We start from the raw sequence: 20862 nt of genomic DNA on the forward strand, positions 1-20862 counted from the left end.
GCGATCAGACTATTTAGTGAAGGAATTGGTATATACCAATTCCTTCACCAAGCCCTTCCATCTTCTCAGCGTACACGCGAACAAAACCAACTTGTTCTGCAGCAAATGGAAGCAAAATGCAACGGTTACCGTGACGACGTTATCCAGGCGTTAGCTGTCTATGACCGTGCGATAGGATTAGATGGCACAGTAGATCTATCAGATGAAGACGAATATCCCAATATCTCCGGCGATGTAAATCCATCTTCCGATGATGGAGATATTGACGCCATCCTGGAAGTTCTGGAACACGAAGGTGGCGCGAGCGAAGGTGAAGGTGATGACTCTGATGAGTCAGTGATCATTATCGATTGAGTTGAGAATGAGATCGCATTCCTGTGAATATTTAGTTAGATTCCACATAAATAACATAACTTGACATATATATGCTATAATAATAAAACTATGAAAAATAATTTTCTTATTTTTATTTAATTTAATTTGTAATTGCGATGCTGCTCTATAATTTGAATTATAATTGAAGAAGTAAGCTCTGTTTGTCTGTAGCTAAGGATCTCGCTAACCACTGAACCTATATGGTTCTCCTTTACAGTACAGCTTCGTATAGGTCCTTAGATGGTTTTATTTGTGTACTTATTTTAACTTTGAATTGAAGACATAAATTTAAAATTATCAATAGCTATAGTATTAACTTTAACAAACAAAAACATTTAAAGTGCCACTAGAGGCCTCTAGGGGCGTAGCCGCTAGTAAACTTATAAAGAAGTAAGCTCTGTTTGTCTGTAGCTAAGGATCTCGCTAACCACTGAACCTATATGGTTCTCCTTTACAGTACAGCTTCGTATAGGTCCTTAGATGGTTTTATTTGTGTACTTATTTTAACTTTGAATTGAAGACATAAATTTAAAATTATCAATAGCTATAGTATTAACTTTAACAAACAAAAACATTTAAAGTGCCACTAGAGGCCTCTAGGGGCGTAGCCGCTAGTAAACTTATAAAGAAGTAAGCTCTGTTTGTCTGTAGCTAAGGATCTCGCTAACCACTGAACCTATATGGTTCTCCTTTACAGTACAGCTTCGTATAGGTCCTTAGATGGTTTTAGGCTATTTTTCTGCCCTTTCATATCCCTTCGAATATAGAGCCTCTAAATGCTAGGGGCGCAGCCGTTTGTATCCAAGGAAGAGACTCGAGAGACGTTTGATATAGTTATTTGATATACTTAGGTAGGTAGGTAGGTAGGTTCGAATATAGAGCCTCTAAATGCTAGGGGCGCAGCCGTTTGTATCCAAGGAAGGAAGAGAGACGTTTGATATAGTTATTTGATAAAACTTAGGTAGGTTAGGTAAGCGTTCCACGTATTTAAAATTATCAATAGCATCGAGACTCGAGACTCGAGAGACGTTTGATATAGTTATTTGATATACTTAGGTAGGTAGGTAGGTAGGTTCGAATATAGAGCCTCTAAATGCTAGGGGCGCAGCCGTTTGTATCCAAGGAAGGAAGAGAGACGTTTGATATAGTTATTTGATAAAACTTAGGTAGGTTAGGTAAGCGTTCCACGTATTTAAAATTATCAATAGATAGCTATTTCTTGCATCGTTAACGAATAAAAGCTAACTATCTCGGACGAAAAATCAACATGTTTAAAATGGACGTACGGACATTCTGGTAATGATTATAGAGTTGCTACGCTTTCTAAATCGGACGGACCGACCATAAGAATGAATAAAAAAGTGTATTATTTCGAGTTTCTTATCACATTTATTTTTATCACGAATATGAATATGAAATGAAATGAATGAATTTATGAAATACAAAATGAAAATGAAACAATGAAATTGAAAAACGAAAAAAAAACAGACAGACAGACAGACATATTTACATTTAGAAATATAAAGTAGATTTGCTACTAAAAAATGAAACAATGAAATTGAAAAAAAAATTAAATGAAAATATTAAAACTAAAGAAAAGGGGTAGTTTCACGAAATGCATTTGAACTTAATTTAGTGAACCGCATATTTTATCCTGGTTAAATGGGTAAACTACATTTATATGGCATATATTTGAAATGAATTCAATTTTCTACCACGTAGTTTTTAAAATATCAAGACCTTAAAATTGTCTTTTTTGTGATATATGCAATTTAAAAAGACGATTTTCAAGTCTTGACATTTTAAAAACTATGTGGTAGAAAATTGAAATTTTTTCAAATATATGCCATATAAATGTAGTTTAACCATTTAACCAGGATAAAATATGCGGTTCACTAAATTAAGTTTAAATGCATTTCGTGAAACTACCCCTTTAAAAAATCTGCAAATTTAGTAAATAAAGTATTATAAATATATCAAAAATAGTATATACAAAATTTGAAAATATCCCCCCCACCAATAAAAATAACCGCGGGCGCTCGGCCCCCTAGCCATATAACCTAACCTAGCCTAACCTAATCCAGTCATTTAGTCGGGGGGGGGGGGGGGGGGGGATAATTGGAATTCTAGTAAATAAAGTAAATATATCAAAAATAGTATATACAAAATACAAAATAGATTTTTACAATTTTTATCCCCCCCCCCCCCCCCACCAATAAAAATAACCGCGGGCGCTCGGCCCCCTAGCCATATAACCTAACCTAGCCTAACCTAATCCAGTCATTTAGTCGGGGGGGGGGGGGGGGGGGGATAACAACACAAAATAACAATAAATTAACAGTAAATATCAACAATAATCAATAGAATTGAAATTGATTATTGTTGATATTTACTGTGGCGTGCGCACCTATTGTCAAATTGAAAATAGGTTGCACACGTTGAGGTTGACGTTCTTGCTGTGGCGGGGGTGGGGGAGGTGGATTGTTGTCGGGAAGGGGCTCTGGAGGGTCGTCCTGCTGTTGAGGGTGGTCCGGCTCTTGAGGATGGTCCGGTTGTGGTGGTTGATGGGGAACATTGACATTATTGTTGTTCCCCATGTTCCCCATCTGTTGGATAACCTGTTGACCTTAATAAATTAAATCAAAATTAAAATTAAAATCTCTCAGGAGGGTGGTCGATAGATCGATGTACATCCCCAGTGATTTTCCCTTCTGTAGATTACAATTAGTTCCATAAAAGCCAAAAAAAATACATTTTAATTAAAGATCCAGCTTAGATTTTTTGACGCATTTTTTGGAGCTTCTCTTTTATGGATGTTTTCATCCTTGTTTTATAATAATCATGTAAGCAATTCTGTATGATATTTACTATTAATTTAAAATAAATGGTTATTTTTTCCAAACCATAAAATATCTCAACGCAATTAATTAATTAAATTAATTCCAAAAGGTGAATTTATTATTTTAGAGTAAGGTTACTGGACAAACGTATTATATATAATACCTACCTAATTGTCTTGCAGCATTACGGCGTCGTTGTCGTCGAACTCGACGCTGGTCATCAGGCTGGGGTGCAATAGCAGCCACAACCGGATCATCTCGGAGGGGGGCCTCAACAGGAACAGGAAGAGGAACAGCGACACCTTAATAAATTATAAATGTATAGAGTCGAAGCAAAATTTTAAGTAAATTTGTTGGAAAACTGCTTCATACAGGATAATGTTTATGGTCATACTTACATTTCTAGGACTTAATTATAGAGTTGCTTCGCTTATAATATTATTCTTTGTTGTCCAAGGAATCAATATACCAAAAACCAGATCAAACGGATAATTAGATCACATAAAATTTTGTTGTTATAAAAGTAGAAAAATCAACATGTTTAAAAGGGACGTACGGACATTCTGGTAATGCTTATAGAGTTGCTTCGCTTTCTAAATCGTACGTAACTACATCATGCAAAGTTTGAAATCGATAGGACAATTCTAACATGCCTAAATTAACGAATAAAAGCTAACTATCTCGGACGAAAAATCAACATGTTTAAAATGGACGTACGGACATTCTGGTAATGATTATAGAGTTGCTACGCTTTCTAAATCGGACGGACCGACCATAATTATAGAAAAGCTTCGCTTTTAAAAAGGTAAAAAGGAGAACCCGATCGGTTCATCGGTTAGCGAGATCCTTTAGTATAAGGATTATTTATTCATTATATTACACTTTGTGGAATAAGTTATAACTATAAAAACAAGGATGACAACATCCATAAAAGCGAAGCTCTGAAAAGGTAGGACAAACGGACATTAACACTTGTATAATGTCATGTTTATAATTGTTTATGGTTATGGTTATGGATTTACGGACATTCTGGTAATGATTATAGAGTTGCTTCGCTTTCTAAATCGTACGTAACTACATCATAATAAATAAATAACTAAAAATAAATAGAATTCAATATATATTATACCTTGACGTCGTTCAAGTATTCGCTGGCTCCTTCGTTTCGTGCTGCTGGGTACTCTAGATTTCATTATTCGTTGATCGTTCGGATATTTATACTGAAATAATAATTTAATAATTAGTATTTTATTTTTCATAATGCAAATGCAGATATAATTAATTTCAATTTCAATTCAATTTCATCAAAACGTTCACAATATACGTATAAAAACACTGCAAAATCAAATATTAAAAAATAATTAAGTTTATAAGTTTATTTTATGCGTATATAAAAACTAATTACGCATTAAAACAAAGAGAAAGGCGGTCAAAAGGTAGAGAAAGCCATTAAAATAAAGGGGTTGTATGCAAAAATGTAATTTCCTCATTACCTTCCGATAAGCCGCTGAAATTTATTTTGCCTTTTCTCGGCAGTTTTCGGCGGTTGCGCCGCCGTTTCTTCTCCCCTTAGTATCCAAGTAACTTGAAGTTGGCTGGCCCATCTCTCGTTCGTCGCCAACCTACTATTTAACTTTAAATTACAAATTTGTAAAATGTAAATTATCTTTATAAACCAACCTAATGCCGTAAAATCAATCTTCGAATAAACCAACCTAATGCCGTAAAATCAATCTTCGATATTTATTATTTAGAAAATGTTAAGATTTTTAATTTGTTAATACTAATAGTCTAATAGCATGAAAAAATTTTATCTTTACATACCCTTTAAAATAAGTGGCATCCGAGAGGTCAATATCCAAACATATATGGGTGGGGGAAAAGGGTTTTACATGTAAGTAACAGTTAACACCTTTATAGTCCCCCCCCCCAAAATAAAGGGAAGGGCAATGGGCTGTTTATTTTACTCTAGTCTCCCCCCCCTCCCCTTTTAAGGAGGGTTGCTATATGAAAAGAAAGGGTTGAACTTGATTTTGAATATAACCCCCCCCCCCCAAAAAAAAAATACAAAGAATAATCCCTTTATTTATTTAAATTTTCCTTTATAAAAATTTTCCATAATATATATATGACGACACCTTTATTATACATAGAATATATGAAAAGAAAGGGTTGAACTTGATTTTGAATATAACCCCCCCCCCCCCCAAAAAAAATACAAAGAATAATCCCTTTATTTATTTAAATTTTCCTTTATAAAAATTTTCCATAATATATATATGACGACACCTTTATTATACATAGAATATATGAAAAGAAAGGGTTGAACTTGATTTTGAATATAACCCCCCCCCCCCCAAAAAAAACACAAAGAATAATCCCTTTATTTATTTAAATTTTCCTTTATAAAAATTTTCCATAATATATATATGACGACACCTTTATTATAACCCCCCTTTATTTATTTAAATTTTCCTTTATAAAAATTTTCCACTAATGCTGGGTGACGGGAGAGAGTTTTTTTTTAACTTTTAAGAAAGGTTTATATATATGACACCTTTATAAATTATAACCTTATATTATAATGGCCGATAAATTGATGTACACTCCCAATGATGATGCACAAAATTACCCCTTTTGTAAATAACAATTCATAGTTGAAACGTTTTTACACTCAACTTAATGAAGCAACCAAGTCCCAAAATTCCCCAAAATTGTTGAGCAAACCAAAAAGAAAACGTTGGTATAAAACTTTGTTTTTAAAAGATATGAAATGATACAGATATTCATCATATCATTATCATCAATCTATTCTATAATTGGCCAAAAAGCCTTCATAAAGTGACCTCAAAGCTGACAATGTCAATGGTAATCCTTGAATGTTATGTAACTTCCAATATGTAACTATGAAGCAATTTTGTTTGTCTACATTACCGAATACTTTTTTAATTCTATTCATCTCAAATGTAACTTTTCTTAAAAATAGGTTTCTAAAACTTGAAATATAATTTTTAACTTTTCTTACCAATGAATGATGAAACTTAAGTATAAATTGAAAAACAATTTGAAATATCCAGCCTCTAACGGCTAATTTATTTACTAAAATTTCATCGTATTAAATCCAAATTAAATCTTGTTGGTTCCCCCCCCCCCCCTCCTCCTAACCATTACGTTATGATGGGTGGAGAAAAAAAGATTACATATAATTATATTCAAATAAGAAGTGTTGAAAAAGGGGGGTGGGGCAGGTTTCAAATAATCTTTAATCTTTTAATCTTTAATCTTTTACGGAGGGTAAATTAAGTGTTAAATTACCCCTTCTGCAGATTAAGCATCAAATCCTCCCCCCTCCTCAAGGGGAAATTAGGAGAATTCTTAGTCTTACATGTCATATAAATATTTTCCAACACAGATTATAGTTATACCCCCCCCCCCCACACTTTCTTTTATGTGTGTTTATTTTATCCCTTACTATTCCAAAAAATAAAATTATGGGTGGAGTTACTGTTAAGTTGTTAACCCTTTTCTTCCCCCAATCATCCAATGTAAGCGGTAACCTGGCCATTCTCACCACCTTAGGCTTAAAGTCATAAAGTCATAATTAATATTAATCTTTTTTTTTAGTTTTAGTTCAGTTACAACATCGTTAGAGAATGGCTGAGCCTGACTCTAATAAAGTTATAGGTGACGATGATGACAGTGAGGTTGTCCAAGCTATGCCTGACTCTTCAGTTACGCGTACTCGTAGTTTGCGTGAACGTAAGACGATCCCCGATGCAAGCATACCCGATGTTTTGGATGAGGTTGACCTTGATATGTTGGAGGAAAAGGAGGGTTTGGGGTCCCCCCCCAAAAAAATAACCCCCAGTGATAACATTAGGTAATAATAATATTTTCATTTTATATTTAATAATGTTATAAAAAAACTAAAAGGGGTAGTTTCACGAAGTTTATTTATTAAGCTCAAATGCATTTCGTGAAACTACCCCTTATAAAATTAGTGGGTTTCGTCGTATTTTTACTTTTTATTTACTATTAAGCTCAAATGCATACCCCTAATAAAATTATAATAAATGGGATTATGAAAAGTAGTAACTTTTTATCTTAGGGTAGGTAAATGTTATTTATTTATTTAATTTTCAGTTGCACTCCAGGGTCGGTAATGTTGGAGGAGAAGGAGGGGTTGGGGACCCCCACAAAAAAAATAACCCCCAGTGATAACATTAGGTAATAATAATATTTTCATTTCATATTTAATAATGTTATAAAAAAACTAAAAGGGGTAGTTTCACGAAGTGCATCTACCCATGCTAAAAAAAGTATAGAAATGGGATTTTTACAGTAACTTTTTATTTATTAAGCTCAAATGCATTTCGTGAAACTACCCCTTATAAAATTAGTGGGTTTCGTCGTATTTTTACTTTTTATTTACTATTAAGCTCAAATGCATACCCCTAATAAAATTATAATAAATGGGATTATGAAAAGTATTGTATTTTTACAGTAACTTTTTATCTTAGGGTAGGTAAATGTTAAAAAAATATCCTTACTTACTTTTGGTCAGGTTAGGTTGGGTCCTCCATCCATCCTCCGGGGCGCATTCCTTCCATGTTCAGCAACTCTCGGTGCTCTACACACCAAGAGAGGCCATTTTTTTTTAGAATATAATCCCAAATTTGGTAAATTTGGTGGGTTCTAAAAAGAACCAGAGAAATTGAAAATTTATTTATTTATTTAATTTCAGTTGCACTCCAGTCACTTCAAAAATAGCTGATCCACAACGGAAGCGAATAATAAAGTTGTGTTCACCTCCAAGGGTCAAGAAAAGAAGAACAGAGTCTTCTCCACAATCGAGGTAAAAAAAACAAGTAGCCAAATAATTTTTTTTTATTTTGTCCAGAGGGCAAGGGAAAAATAATATTAATTAATAATTAAAATAATAGGCTATTTTTTTAAGGTCAAAACCTGACAGCCCAGAACCTGAAAATCCAACTTCACCCCCCAAACCTTCTCCCCAATCGAGGTAAAAAAAACAAGTAGCCAAATAATTTTTATATTTTGTCCAGAGGGCAAGGGAAAAATAATATTAATTAATAATTAAAATAATAGGCTATTTTTTTAAGGTCAAAACCTGACAGCCCAGAACCTGAAAATCCAACTTCACCCCCCAAACCTTCTCCCCAATCGAGGTAAAAAAAACAAGTAGCCAAATAATTTTTATATTTTGTCCAGAGGGCAAGGGAAAAATAATATTAATTAATTATTTTAAGGTCAAAACCAGCAAGCCCACAACCAGCTTCACAAACAACACCAGATACATCACCAATGCGCCCACTCAACGTAACGCCGCCGCCGTCTCCATCACCTACAAGTACAACAGCCACACCTAAAGCCGCAGCTGGAGACACACCTTCTTCAGCACAGTCATCCCCAGCTGGAGAAAAGCCAAAAGGGAGAGGTGGCCGTACAAGTACAACAGCCACACCTAAAGCCGCAGCCAAACCTAAAGCCGCAGCCACACCTACAACACCAGCTGGAGACACACCTTCTTCAGCACAGTCATCCCCAGCTGGAGAAAAGCCAAAAGGGAGAGGTGGCCGACAAAAAGGATCCAAGAATAAACCCAAGATGAACAGTGACAGTACGGAACATATGTTCATCAGAGGTAAGCTTAAATTAGTATAATTAATATCAATAACATAGGTAGTAACATTAAAAATTTAATTGACAGGATGTCTATTTGTCTGTACTTAAATAAAATACATTATATTATATTTATAATTAATAACCATACAATCTCAACCGTAAATACATAAATTTCTAGAATACTAGTTTGTTTTACTTTACCTATAATATATTAAATTAACTGTTCTATTGATTACCTAGACTGCGTGGGTACAGTACAAGGGGACACACACTCGCTCTATGACCGCCTTGATGGGAAGAGGATAACATATAGTAATGGTGATAAGGTACAAACATAAATACTAAAAATAATAATAAAATGTAGAGGGGGGGGGGGCAAAAGTGACACTTTTTGAAAGCAAAACTAAAAGTCAAGAAAGGAACACAACTAAAAAAAGAGTTACAGGTGTGAGATTATTAAATAAAATGTTTAATAAAATTAAAATTACTTCAGGTTTATGTCTACTTGGTTAAAGTGCTTGAAGATCATGCTTACATGATCCCCAACTACCCTGGAAAGGGTCAGAATAAGACCCCGTGGGGGCGGGGGTGCAAATACTGTAACTTCCATACCTGGGATGGCACATACCACGTGAAAGAATACCCCAAAGAGGGAAAACCATTAGAGAGATTTATACTGCAAGAAACTAACCTTCTTAGGTAATAATATTAAGTTGACATAAAATAACATGATGTATTAACGCAACGTGCCGGAGCCGTATAATTTTGATGCGGCTCCGGCTCCGGGGAGCCGTATTTGGAAATACGGCTCCCGGCTCCGGCTCCAGCTCCGGCTCCTACCTTAAAATTAATATATCAATTTTTTTCCATTATTGAATTTGATAAAATAAGATAAATAATATAAAATATTTTGCTTTTATTTGATTAAAGCTATATAAAAGTAGAAGGATGTGTGTCTATTTGTTAAGTAACAATAGTTTTTCAGTTTATTATATGGAAATAGACCGTTGCCAAATTATAATATTACTTTAAAAAATCATTTTTACCTAGTCCGGAGCCGGAGCCGTTTTTAACAAAAAATACGGCTCCGGATCCGGCTCCACAAAAAATGTTGCTGCTCCCGGCTCCAGAACACTGGTATTAAGTATTCATAAACATTGATTAAAAATATATACTGACAGACAAGGTGAATTATAGAGTAGCTTTGCTAAAAAAAATAATATTAATTGCTTACCTGTTTAGGAGGTTTAGCCGTCACTGGATCATTGACCACAGAGATGTTTACCGAGAGTATAGGAAGGGAGTGAACCTGGCCAGCTTTCAGAGGAAGTTTCAACAGGCCCAGGCAGATGCTGAAGTTATCCATGAAGTCAAAATATACGTCACTGCCCTAGAAGCGCTGCGCCACATAACAGGAAAACTGGTTAATAATGAAAGTTTCCTTCGCTTTAAGGTAAATGTATGTTTAATATTTTTGATCATATTTGCTGTTATCTAATGTCTCATACCTATATTTTTTTAAACAAAATTAATTGAAAATGATTGCTAAAATCGAAATATATCTTCATGTCAGTTAGAATAGTGTATTTTTTAAAAATAGGTTGAAAAACATACTAACTTTAAAAAATTCGCTTTAAGGATACGGATGCCAATGCCTTTGACCATATCGTCGCCAAGCAGGTCGGTTTACTTGAGAAAGGCAAGAAGCAGGATGCACCCACCAGCAAACAGCTTCATAACTGGCTGCAGGGGCAGCACAAGTATTACATGGAATCCTTCAAGAAGATTTTAGAAAATAAAGGTATTAATAACTATTAACTATTAAGTATTATAATTTATAAACTAAAACATTACTAAATAATTTCAAAATCTGAAAGAAATAACAAATAATTAATTTAAATTATCTTCACTTCCGCGGGTGTGTACATTGCCGAAATCGAAGGAAAGGTGCACACCTGCGGAAAAAATGTTAATATTTAATTATTTTAAATAATCAATATTATCTTTGTTTCCGCAGGTGTGCACCTTTCCTTCGACTTCGGCAATGTTCACCACACCGACTTCATTGCAGGTAACCTAAATAAAATAAATAAACTATTATTATTTATTAATGCAATTACAACTGCAGCAGCTACATAACCTGAATTAAATAAAGTAAAGTAAACTATTATGAATGAATAATATAAAAGAATTACTAATTTTTCAGTAACTGCAAACTATACCGATGCAGACGGTCCCAAAGAATTGTTGCTCGCCTGTGAACAGGTATAAGTTTAAAATTAATTCTTAGAAATTTAGAATGACCACAAATACCTAAATGATAATTTGATTAATTACTTATGTTTAGATGCCTAAACCCGATGCTTCCGGCCGCAGCATCTACGAATATTTCGAAGAACTGTTGAAAAGGTTTGGGCTTGAGCATTATCAACTTCTCAGCTCCACATCCGACTCGGCTGCCAACTGTGTAAAGGTAATGAAAAATTATAAATTATAATTATAAAATCATAACTATTTAATAGTTTTTTCTCGCATCGTATTTTAAATGGCTTTCCGCGGATGTAAAATGTACAATTGTAAGATAAAACCAGTTTTTTTAGATGAATATTTGAATGAATACGAGAATTAATATTATAAAACAATACCATTAGAAAGTAAATCATTAATTTATTTTTCATTCTTTAGTCCGTCAAGATACTCAATGAAGAGCACGGGAAAACCCCCACAGAGTATACAAGTTTCATGAACCATGAGGGAGTCAGTGATGATGATAGTGATAAGGAAGACACACCTGAGGCTGATAGTGAAGATGAAATCCCGTTGGATTTGTTTATAGAAGATTTAGATGAGGTTGAGGATGGTGTTGTAGAAGCCGAAGGTGAGGGTCAGGATGGAGATGAAGAAACCCTGGCAGGAACAAGACAAGGCGATGGCGGCGATGGCGGCATATCAAGTGCGATTTTCTACAGGTCCATCGCCATCAAAGATCCACAACAAAGAGAGGGTAAGTAAAGTTAAATTAAATTCATTCCCAAAAAATTCAATGAATTACATTTAATGATTTACAGGGGTAGTTTCACGAAATGCATTTAACTAAATTATATTAATTTATTAAATTATTTCTTTTCAGCAATCACAAATTTCGGGAAACTAATAGAAGAGAACATCCAAAGAACAATGAAATGTGATGAGCAGAAATGTGGACTTATAGTGGGAGGTGTTTGCCTCAACCACCAAGTGGAGTTGGCGTTGAAGCAGGCTGCCAAAGTTGTAAGTAAATTAATTAAATGATTAATAGAACCAACTAAATAACTTATACAGTAACTTAAAAAGTTAAATAATAAATTATACAAAAACGTGAAAATTAACAAATATTATATTTTTTTAGAAAGGGAAGGGGTACAACAGAACCATAATTAACCTGGCAAAGCTGGTCAGTAAAATTATGAATAACAAGAAGCTGCGTCGCATTTTGGTAGAGAGTGGACAACGTATGCTTACCAGATACGTGGAGACGAGATGGAGCTCCAGAATGAACATGATAAAGCGGTTCTTAGAGTTGTTTGACAACAAACCACTACTTCAGAAGGTGAAAAAATCCTTGCAGGATCAGAAAGGTAAACCCAAAAAAGTTAATTATAATTTAAACAACAATTTAAAACTAACAAAATTACCAATTTAAATTTCTCTCTGTCCCTTAATTAAACAAAAGAGAAAGGTAACAAATAGAAGTTTATTAAAATTTAAACTAAATAAATTATTTCTTCTCTCGTTCCCTTAATTAAAAATTAGAACTGTATATATCAATAGAATTAATTTTTAATTTTTAATTTTTATTTTAGTCAACAAGAAGTTTGACAATCTGTGGCCAACACCTGACCAGGTTCTTGCCCTCAGAGAAGTCCTGGAAGTGTTGGAGTGTGTGGATACCATGCTGACAATTCCTGCACAAGCCCATGAGGCCACAATCGTCCAGATGTTCACCATGCTGGATACGGTGTTCTTTACCCTACGGACAAGTATGCCTGGCAACTTATTCGCTAGACGTGTATTCAAGTTCCTTCACCTGAGAGTTAACAAGATTGTCCGTACTAATGCAGGATGGCAAGTCTGTCTCTACCTACACCCCCTGTCACGCAGTCATTTGGAAATGATTGCGAGTGGCACACAAAGCTTTACGGTGACACAGGATGAAGCAAAAACAATTTTACAACAAGCACCCAAAAATTGTAGGTTGTTGGGTGAACGGCTACACCGAATCTCACTGAGAGCCAACCTAAGTCCTGAAGAAAAGGCAGATGAAGAGGCCGACCTGCGTAGAGCTAATGCGGATGCCGACAATGAGGATTCCGAAGCTGACGAGTACGAATCTCCAGAAACTGCACCTCCCACAGGTAAAGATATACAATATTAATTAAAATAGATAATAATAATAACATTAGTTAAATAATTCAATTATCATTTTTATTAATTATATTTATGTATTACAGGCATGATGACACCCATCCAAAAGATGTTTTGGAACAAACAACAAGAGTTCAAAGAAATTCAGGCTCAAGCAGCAGCCAAGAAGAAAAAGAAAGAACAACGTGACAAACAGAAGGATCCCCTGGACGTCATGAAGAAACACCTGAAAGCTGGGCTGAAGGATTGGAGTAACATAGAAGAATCCAAGTTGCATGCCTTGACATACGGTTACCAACGTGAAGTCGCTAAGATAAAGGAGGAAATTGCGAAAGTCAAAAAATCTAAGTCCAAGGATTTCGATGTTGAAGAACGCCAGAAACTGTACAAACAAGGAGCAATGACCGCAACCCACAGGATGCTTACTGCCAGGTATGAACATGTTGCAGAGAAGATATGTTATCCACCTGGACTTGTCAGTTTGATGACCAACTTCAACAACTTACCTGTTTCTAATGCGAGGTGTGAGAGAATTTTCTCACACCTCAAATTAGTTTACTCATCGAGGCGGTATAACCTAGAGAAAGAAACCATCCACGCCATCATGTTCTTGAAGATGAACAAGCTAGTCCCCAAGAAGTCCCAAGCATTTTGGGATAGGCAGGTAAAAGTTACCAAGAAGACAGCAACCAAGGAACTGGAAAAGTGAAATAATTTTTGTAAATATGTTTATCATATTAATTATGTTGGAAAGAAATAAAGTAGAAGTAAAGTAAAACAAATAATTTAATGAAATAATTTTGTGTTTTTTAAATATCTGTATCATTACCATTATAAAATAAATGTTGTAATAAAACCCAAAAAACTGTTTATTGATATATTTTTTTTTTTGCAGTATTGTTATTTAATTTAACAAGGATGAATAATCAATAAGTAGCGAAGCCAAAAACATTACTCAAATCATACTTGTCTTGTGTCTTTATGCGTGGATGGTCTCTTGCTCGAGGTTCTAGAGTAAATAAGTTGGACATCAAATGAAAGTAAATACTAAATATCCAAAAATAAATTTGAATTTCAATTAAAGGGTGATGGAAAAAAATAAAAATGCGTACTTGCCGCTTCGCTTATATTATTGTACATTCAAACATCAGTAAACCAAAAATCAGACCAATCGGATAATTAGGTCACATAAAAATTTGTTGTTAAAATGTAAAAAAAATACGGACATTAATGTCAGAACTGAATTATCAGAATGCGAATATATAAGAGTCTAAGCAAAATTGTAAGTAAATTTGTTTAAAAACAGCTTGATAATCAGGTTTAATATGAGCGTACATTTAAAACCGAGTTTCAACGCAAAAAAAACGCGGAGCCGAATCTAGAAATACGGCTGCGGATGTGTGTATATTTGGTAACATATGGTTTTTAAGTTTAATTTAAGGAAATAGACCGTTAAATCATATTATTACTGTAAAAACTCACTTTAACCTAATGTGGAGCCGAGCCGTTCTGAACGACGTAAAAAAATGCACGGAAATTCTTTTCGAACACAGGGATTCAATATTTTTAGGTAAGACTTATCGATAAAACACACCCGATACTTTGTAATTTTGGAACGATATAAAAAAATAAAAAATAAACATAATTAAAAACAAAGTATGGAGCTTGCCGAATTATTCACAGTATAAAATCTGTGCGTTTAAAATTGAAATTACCAAAAGGCAAAATAAGAATAATTAAGTTATAACGAACAGACTTATCACTTTATATTTACAAATTATTACAAAATCCTTACCTTAATATACAGTAAATGATTATGTGTACTGCCTTCCGAAATAGAAAACATAGCCTATTATTTTGACGTGTATGTACTCTTATGACATTCACTCAAAACAATAGACTACAATAATTTTTTTCGGACGACAGTACAGAATTAGATCTTCTTGTGTTGACACTTGACTAAGACTTTGTTTCTTTCTTCTTTTTTTTTATAACTATGCAAATAATATTTATCACTTTATTTTATTGTATTAATATAATTCCATTTGAAGTTTTCACATTGAATATTAAATTTTTTATTATTTTTCACTTTTCTTTGTATCTAACTAACGCGTAGTATGACGTGTCAATACACTCTGAAATTCAAATAAGGACTGAAGAACTGTGTGTGTGTGCACGAGGTGCACGAGGTAGAAATGTACATGGGTAATTAGAAACTTCAATATAATTTATTTCGTTATATTTACATTTTTTAAAATAAGATTTTTTAATATGTTTTGACCACGGTAAATAATAAAAATTTGTTGGAGGAATTTTTGTGTATATATTTATCCCTGATATAACAGCATACACCGGAAACGGATGATATCAAATAACAGGGAATCTATAAATATATTGTTACAAATACAATTACAAACTATTATAAGTTAACTTTAATATATTTCATTATCGTTATATACTTTTTTTACGTAATGCAAAATTATCCTTTTTTAATATTAGGAAGAATTTTTATTTTACCCTGTAAAAAAAGCAATGAAAAAAGTAAGACGTCTAAAATGTCGTATTCTTAACAGGTAGACTTTTTGGAGTAAGGAAATTATGTCATCACATTAATTTCATAGAAAGAACCTAAAAGTCTAATATATCTAGTAAATTTTATTTCGGAATTGTTTAACGAACATACTTAATTTAAGATTGCGTGATTTATTTCGAAATAGAAATATAAAACGTAAAAATTTATTATTTTTCAAAATCTTCTATTTATTTACCAAGTACTTCGTATATAAATATTAAGAAATTTGAATATTTAGAAAAATAGAAATAGGGATGTATTTTTGAACGAAGTGAGAGGGGAATTAATATCCTATTTTTGAAATAGAATTCTTGCACACGTATATAAATATTCCCCAATTTCAATATTTTCATATGTCTAAATTCCCTTCCAAATTTACTCGAAATACGATACGTTTAGGGTTTAGAATAGTTAATATTTAAAATATCTAGTAGACACATCATTGGTCCAAATTGGCTATTTTTTCCAAATTACTCTAATATGTGTCTTAGTATTTTTGGCCATAGTGTTTTCTGACCAGATCAATATTTTCATATTTTTTGGACACCCTGTATTTTCAAAAAAAGAGAAAAAAAAAATTTTGTTTTTTTTAAAAATTTTTTTCTATTTTTAAGTTACTTAAAACTGTCATATAGATACAGATTTTGACTAATAACAATAATATTTGCCTATTTTACAAATTTTTACACTTTTGGGACACCCTGTGCATGTTTTTGAAAAATGATGGTTTTTGCCCATTTTTGGGGGAAGGAGTCGTTTTTGGGCCATAGACTATTTCTTCATTTTTCTAGAACTTTTCAAGACACATCATTTGTTATTTATGCAAAAACCGCAAAAACCGAACCGTTTTGCCGTTAATCACCGCCAAAGGCGGAATTTTTTACGTTTTTGCCGTTCCGGAGGTTGTAATGGGCATTTGTGGTAAGAAAACATTGATTTATCAAGATCCCTCTGAAATACTTTTATTTAGGTAATTTAATTTACTAAATTTCATATAAAGTAAAATTTTTTGTGCAGCTAACCGTTTTTCGTCGAGATGAATTTCAATTGTTAAAACAAAAAAATGAAGTGAATATAACATAAATAATTGCTATAACATAAGTAATAAAAGAAACATAAATCATGTGCATTTGAAATTCCTTTTGACAAAAATCGGTTAGCTGCACAAAAAAATTTACTTAATATGAAATTTAGTAAATTAAATTACCTAAATAAAAGTATTTCAGAGAGATCTTGATAAATCAATGTTTTCTTACCACAAATGCCCATTACAACCTCCGGAACGGCAAAAACGTAAAAAATTCCGCCTTTGGCGGTGATTAACGGCAAAACGGTTCGGTTTTTGCGGTTTTTGCATAAATAACAAATGATGTGTCTTGAAAAGTTCTACAAAAATGAAGAAATAGTCTATGGCCCAAAAACGACTCCTTCCCCCTAAAAATGGGCAAAAACCATCATTTTTCAAAAACATGCACAGGGTGTCCCAAAAGTGTAAAAATTTGTAAAATAGGCAAATATTATTGTTATTAGTCAAAATCTGTATCTATATGACAGTTTTAAGTAACTTAAAAATAGAAAAAAAATTTAAAAAAAAACAAAATTTTTTTTTCTCTTTTTTTGAAAATACAGGGTGTCCAAAAAATATGAAAATATTGATCTGGTCAGAAAACACTATGGCCAAACATACTAAGACACATATTAGAGTAATTTGGAAAAAATAGCCAATTTGGACCAAGTTTTAGCTCTACAGACGCAAAAATCACATTTACAGGGTGTCCCAAAGTGAAATTTGACAACCTTATAGTCCCGGGTGGTCCGAACCGTTATATACCACATATGCACACAGATAAAACACAGGATTTAAGCCAAAAAAAATGATTTTTTTCGGACAGGTATTTTGGGTATTACGCTAGATATCCAAAATACACTTTTTGTTGGACACCCTGTAAAATTAGAGGTTTGGTTAAAATAGCAATATGTGCGCTTTTTACATGAATAAACGATCATTTTGGTGTATAAAATGTATAGGCTGGATGTAAGATTGATGAAAAAAATAATTTTTTAAATTGTGAAAAAATGGGTGTTTTTTAAATTTTTGTTACCTACCTTCATAGATAGCTAGATATCTAGACATCCAGGGACTCTGAAACTTTTTTTTGGCCATCCAGCATCCTTGAATGACCCAACGGACCAAAATATAGAGTATTAACAAAATCGGAGAGGTAGTGCAGAAAAGTGGTACATTTGGCAAATAATGCACCATATATATTTGTCGGTCATACTTTAACGTATGTTTTAAGGTTTCGTGATTTTCTTAAAGTTTTTGACTATTTTCTCTCTTTTTGTCATTGTAATGACAACTAAACATCTGCTCTAGTTCTCGCTTTGCCTGTTTGTCTCTTCTCTGATTTTTTTATGCTTCGCTACTTATGGATGTTGTCATCCTTGTTATTTTATGAATCAAAATGAATCTTACCAAATAAGCCATGGTACTAAAAGGTCTTTCTTTCCCTAAAAAAGAAATTCTATATCTTTTTAAATCTGTACATGTTTTCAGTAGTTCTTTAAGTTCTTAAATCAGGGCTCGGCGGATGCGCAACAGCCGCCAGTAAGCCTCAGGGAAAGCAAACTTTTAAAATTTTAAAAATCAGCTTGAAGTCTAACCTATCGTTTATATGGTGATTTCTCATTTTAAAAAAAATGAGCGTCTAAACGGGTTTGAATTTGAGCTTAGTCGCGGCTGCCGAGCCCAGATTAGGAGATAATGACCAATGATTACCTTATAAAATCCAAGAAAAGCAAGCATATCCATAGTCGCGCCTTAAATATTTCAATCAATATAAATAATAAAATATATCAACACTAGCGGCTACGCCCCTAGAGGCCCCAAGAAAATAGTTATAAACCTTCCCGGAACCTATGAGAAGCTACCTAGTTAAGGAGAACCCGATCGGTTCAGCGGTTAGCGAGATCCTTCGGTACAAAAATACAAACACACAAACACACAGACAAACATCCTGTTACTTTATTATAAGGATGTACTAAATTAATCCTTGTAATAAAGTAACAGTAAGTTTGTCTGTCTGTCTGTACCGAAGGATTTCGCTAACCCCTGACATGATATGGTTCTCCTTTCCAAGGTAGCTTCGCAAAAGTCCTTGGAAGGTTTATAACCATTTTTGGAGAGTGAATCTTCTCACTATCAAGAGAAATCGTCCATTAATCTCCAACAAAAATATTTGTTTTTTCTTCTAAAACTAAAATTAAAAGTGAAGGATAATTTCCTCCACTCCTTATTCTCTCAGTGTCACTAGAGGCCTCTAGGGGCGTATCCGCTAGTCCTTGTGATAAAATAACAGAATGTATGTTTGTCTGTACCGAAGGATCTCGCTAACCCCTGACATGATATAGTTCTCCTTTCCAAGGTAGCTTCTCATAGGTCCTGGGAAGTTTTATATCAAGTACTACAGAAAGAGGTACTTTATAGAAGGATCAAAATTGATAACTTCCATAAAAGCGAAGTTAAGAAATCAAACGGTAACCCAAAAAAATGAACAATTTTGTTAAAAACCTTATTAAACCTTATTAAAAAAATAAAGAAAAGGACTTTCTGGTAACGTTTATAGAGATGTTAAGCTCTCTAAATCGTTAAGGCGCAATTCGTTAAAGGACCAAGGAAATCTTCAGCAAAAAAAGGACCAATGAAATCTTCAGCAAAAAAAGGACCAAGGAAATCTTTAGCAAAAAAAGGACCAAGGAAATCTTCAGCAAAAAAAGGACCAATGAAATCTTCAGCAAAAAAAGGACCAAGGAAATCTTTAGCAAAAAAAGGACCAAGGAAATCTTCAGCAAAAAAAAATCGGTGGGGATTTTTTTTGGTTTAGGGGGGTTGTGGGTGTCCTAACCCCAAGAAAATAGCCTAGAACCACCACAGTACCAGTAGGTATATTCCCTGAAGAGTAGAATCCGATCGGTTCAGTGGTTACCGAGATCTTAAGCTTCAGACGGACGGACGGACACACAGACAGGCAGACATCAAGCTACTTTGTATTATAGATGACCGACATCCGAGACAAACACGTTTTTCCAATAGCAACAGATAATAGTAAATTATAGAGTAGCTTTGATACTGAAATGAATTGCAGACCTAATGTGCCCCAACAGACCATGCAAGTGCTACCGACCTAAAAATAAAAAAAAATAATCAGAATTATACACGGATCTTTACGGATAAGACAAAGAACAATAAATGGCGTAAACTTCTAATTACGATAAACAAAATTACCAATTCTTTGGATTAAAATTATTAGTGAAAAAATTTATACCGAAGGTTTAACAATCTAATCAAAGTTTTCAATCCAATTCTTTGTTTGTTTGTACTAAAGAATATCGCTAACCGCTGAACCGATGTGGTTCTCCTTTACATGGTAGCTTCCTATAGATCATGGGAAGGTTCATAACTTGGGGCAAAGCCCCTAGAGGCTAGGGGCGAAGCCGCTAGTATACCTAACAGTAGTAGATTACAGAAATAAGAAGCCTTTGTTAATCTTTGCCTATCAGGAAAGCTTCATTTTTTGTAAGTGTAAAAAAAACTTGCCATAACGTAGGTGAACATTTGCTCTGTATCCCAGTAGTCTACTAGTCCCAGTGTAAAGCCAATGCCACCTAAACAATATTTTGTTTCATCATGTTTCATTAAATGTTTGCGGATTTGATTGTACACCACGTTGATTCGCAATACAATTGTTACAAAATTCGAGGAATAATTTAGATAAAAAAATCTCCGCGATAATATTTTATTTAGATTTCATTTCTGAAATAACATGACATGAATTACCCTTAATGTAAAATTATTTTATTAAGAATATTGGTATGAAATTTAGGATAATAAAACAAATAAATCAAGATTAAATGAAAGTACCCGAAACTATTAAGACAACACATGAAAGAAGTGCTTATTAGTTATTTCTCGCATCGTATTATAAACGGCTTTCCGCGGAAATAGAATGTTTTTTTAGCCCCTAG

At 33.6% G+C, this 20862-nt stretch overlaps 6 protein-coding genes across 6 annotated transcripts in view; 4 read left to right on the plus strand and 2 right to left on the minus strand.

Moving 5' to 3' along the window:
* Positions 1 to 20862, minus strand: part of LOC145331867 (uncharacterized) — a 41950-nt gene that overhangs the window by 7817 nt on the left and 13271 nt on the right. Inside the window, exons 6-9 of the mRNA XM_080176724.1 lie at positions 20435 to 20502; positions 19985 to 20021; positions 18617 to 18657; positions 18314 to 18348 (exon numbers count right to left, since the gene is read on the minus strand). Coding sequence (XP_080032850.1) covers positions 18314 to 18348; positions 18617 to 18657; positions 19985 to 20021; positions 20435 to 20502 — 181 coding nt within the window. The remainder of the gene's footprint in view (positions 1 to 18313; positions 18349 to 18616; positions 18658 to 19984; positions 20022 to 20434; positions 20503 to 20862) is intronic.
* LOC145331540 (uncharacterized) lies at positions 2688 to 5402 on the minus strand. The gene is made up of 4 exons (XM_080176249.1): positions 4709 to 5402; positions 4345 to 4435; positions 3383 to 3517; positions 2688 to 3001 (listed from the first exon to the last, which is right to left on the minus strand). Exons 2-4 carry the CDS (start codon positions 4406 to 4408, stop codon positions 2733 to 2735), a joined length of 468 nt encoding a protein of 155 aa, XP_080032375.1. The 5' UTR covers positions 4409 to 4435; positions 4709 to 5402; the 3' UTR covers positions 2688 to 2732.
* LOC145331512 (uncharacterized) lies at positions 5595 to 8530 on the plus strand. The gene is made up of 3 exons (XM_080176203.1): positions 5595 to 7095; positions 7359 to 7442; positions 7960 to 8530. Exons 1-3 carry the CDS (start codon positions 6869 to 6871, stop codon positions 8072 to 8074), a joined length of 426 nt encoding a protein of 141 aa, XP_080032329.1. The 5' UTR covers positions 5595 to 6868; the 3' UTR covers positions 8075 to 8530.
* Positions 8244 to 11147, plus strand: LOC145331511 (uncharacterized). Its single transcript, XM_080176202.1, has 7 exons — positions 8244 to 8880; positions 9102 to 9187; positions 9355 to 9560; positions 10104 to 10314; positions 10500 to 10662; positions 10879 to 10932; positions 11068 to 11147. The coding sequence occupies exons 1-7, from the start codon at positions 8541 to 8543 to the stop codon at positions 11130 to 11132; spliced, it is 1125 nt and encodes a 374-aa protein (XP_080032328.1). The 5' UTR covers positions 8244 to 8540; the 3' UTR covers positions 11133 to 11147.
* LOC145332380 (uncharacterized) lies at positions 11101 to 12719 on the plus strand. The gene is made up of 5 exons (XM_080177378.1): positions 11101 to 11334; positions 11547 to 11865; positions 11992 to 12131; positions 12250 to 12464; positions 12704 to 12719. Exons 1-5 carry the CDS (start codon positions 11209 to 11211, stop codon positions 12717 to 12719), a joined length of 816 nt encoding a protein of 271 aa, XP_080033504.1. The 5' UTR covers positions 11101 to 11208.
* LOC145331929 (uncharacterized) lies at positions 12540 to 14214 on the plus strand. Its single transcript, XM_080176804.1, has 2 exons — positions 12540 to 13255; positions 13352 to 14214. The coding sequence occupies exons 1-2, from the start codon at positions 12793 to 12795 to the stop codon at positions 13972 to 13974; spliced, it is 1086 nt and encodes a 361-aa protein (XP_080032930.1). The 5' UTR covers positions 12540 to 12792; the 3' UTR covers positions 13975 to 14214.

This window comes from Acartia tonsa, chromosome 11 (assembly GCF_053477335.1).
Source record: "Acartia tonsa isolate MP-2025a chromosome 11, ASM5347733v1, whole genome shotgun sequence".
In the NCBI taxonomy this organism is placed as follows: domain Eukaryota; kingdom Metazoa; phylum Arthropoda; class Copepoda; order Calanoida; family Acartiidae; genus Acartia; species Acartia tonsa.

Coding starts and splice junctions, on each gene's coding strand:
- LOC145331540 (XM_080176249.1), bottom strand. CDS start 4,408: ATGAAATCTAGAGTACCCAGCAGCACGAAACGAAGGAGCCAGCGAATA. Junction 3,518..4,344: donor AATACTTGAACGACGTCAAG/GTATAATATATA, acceptor TAATTTATTAAG/GTGTCGCTGTTCCTCTTCCT. Junction 3,002..3,382: donor TAATGCTGCAAGACAATTAG/GTAGGTATTATA, acceptor TAATTTATTAAG/GTCAACAGGTTATCCAACAG.
- LOC145331512 (XM_080176203.1), top strand. CDS start 6,869: ATGGCTGAGCCTGACTCTAATAAAGTTATAGGTGACGATGATGACAGT. Junction 7,096..7,358: donor ACCCCCAGTGATAACATTAG/GTAATAATAATA, acceptor TTTAATTTTCAG/TTGCACTCCAGGGTCGGTAA. Junction 7,443..7,959: donor ACCCCCAGTGATAACATTAG/GTAATAATAATA, acceptor ATTTAATTTCAG/TTGCACTCCAGTCACTTCAA.
- LOC145331511 (XM_080176202.1), top strand. CDS start 8,541: ATGCGCCCACTCAACGTAACGCCGCCGCCGTCTCCATCACCTACAAGT. Junction 10,663..10,878: donor GAAGATTTTAGAAAATAAAG/GTATTAATAACT, acceptor TTGTTTCCGCAG/GTGTGCACCTTTCCTTCGAC. Junction 10,933..11,067: donor CCACACCGACTTCATTGCAG/GTAACCTAAATA, acceptor CTAATTTTTCAG/TAACTGCAAACTATACCGAT.
- LOC145332380 (XM_080177378.1), top strand. CDS start 11,209: ATGCCTAAACCCGATGCTTCCGGCCGCAGCATCTACGAATATTTCGAA. Junction 11,335..11,546: donor CGGCTGCCAACTGTGTAAAG/GTAATGAAAAAT, acceptor TTCATTCTTTAG/TCCGTCAAGATACTCAATGA. Junction 12,132..12,249: donor TGAAGCAGGCTGCCAAAGTT/GTAAGTAAATTA, acceptor ATATTTTTTTAG/AAAGGGAAGGGGTACAACAG.
- LOC145331929 (XM_080176804.1), top strand. CDS start 12,793: ATGCTGACAATTCCTGCACAAGCCCATGAGGCCACAATCGTCCAGATG. Junction 13,256..13,351: donor AGAAACTGCACCTCCCACAG/GTAAAGATATAC, acceptor TATGTATTACAG/GCATGATGACACCCATCCAA.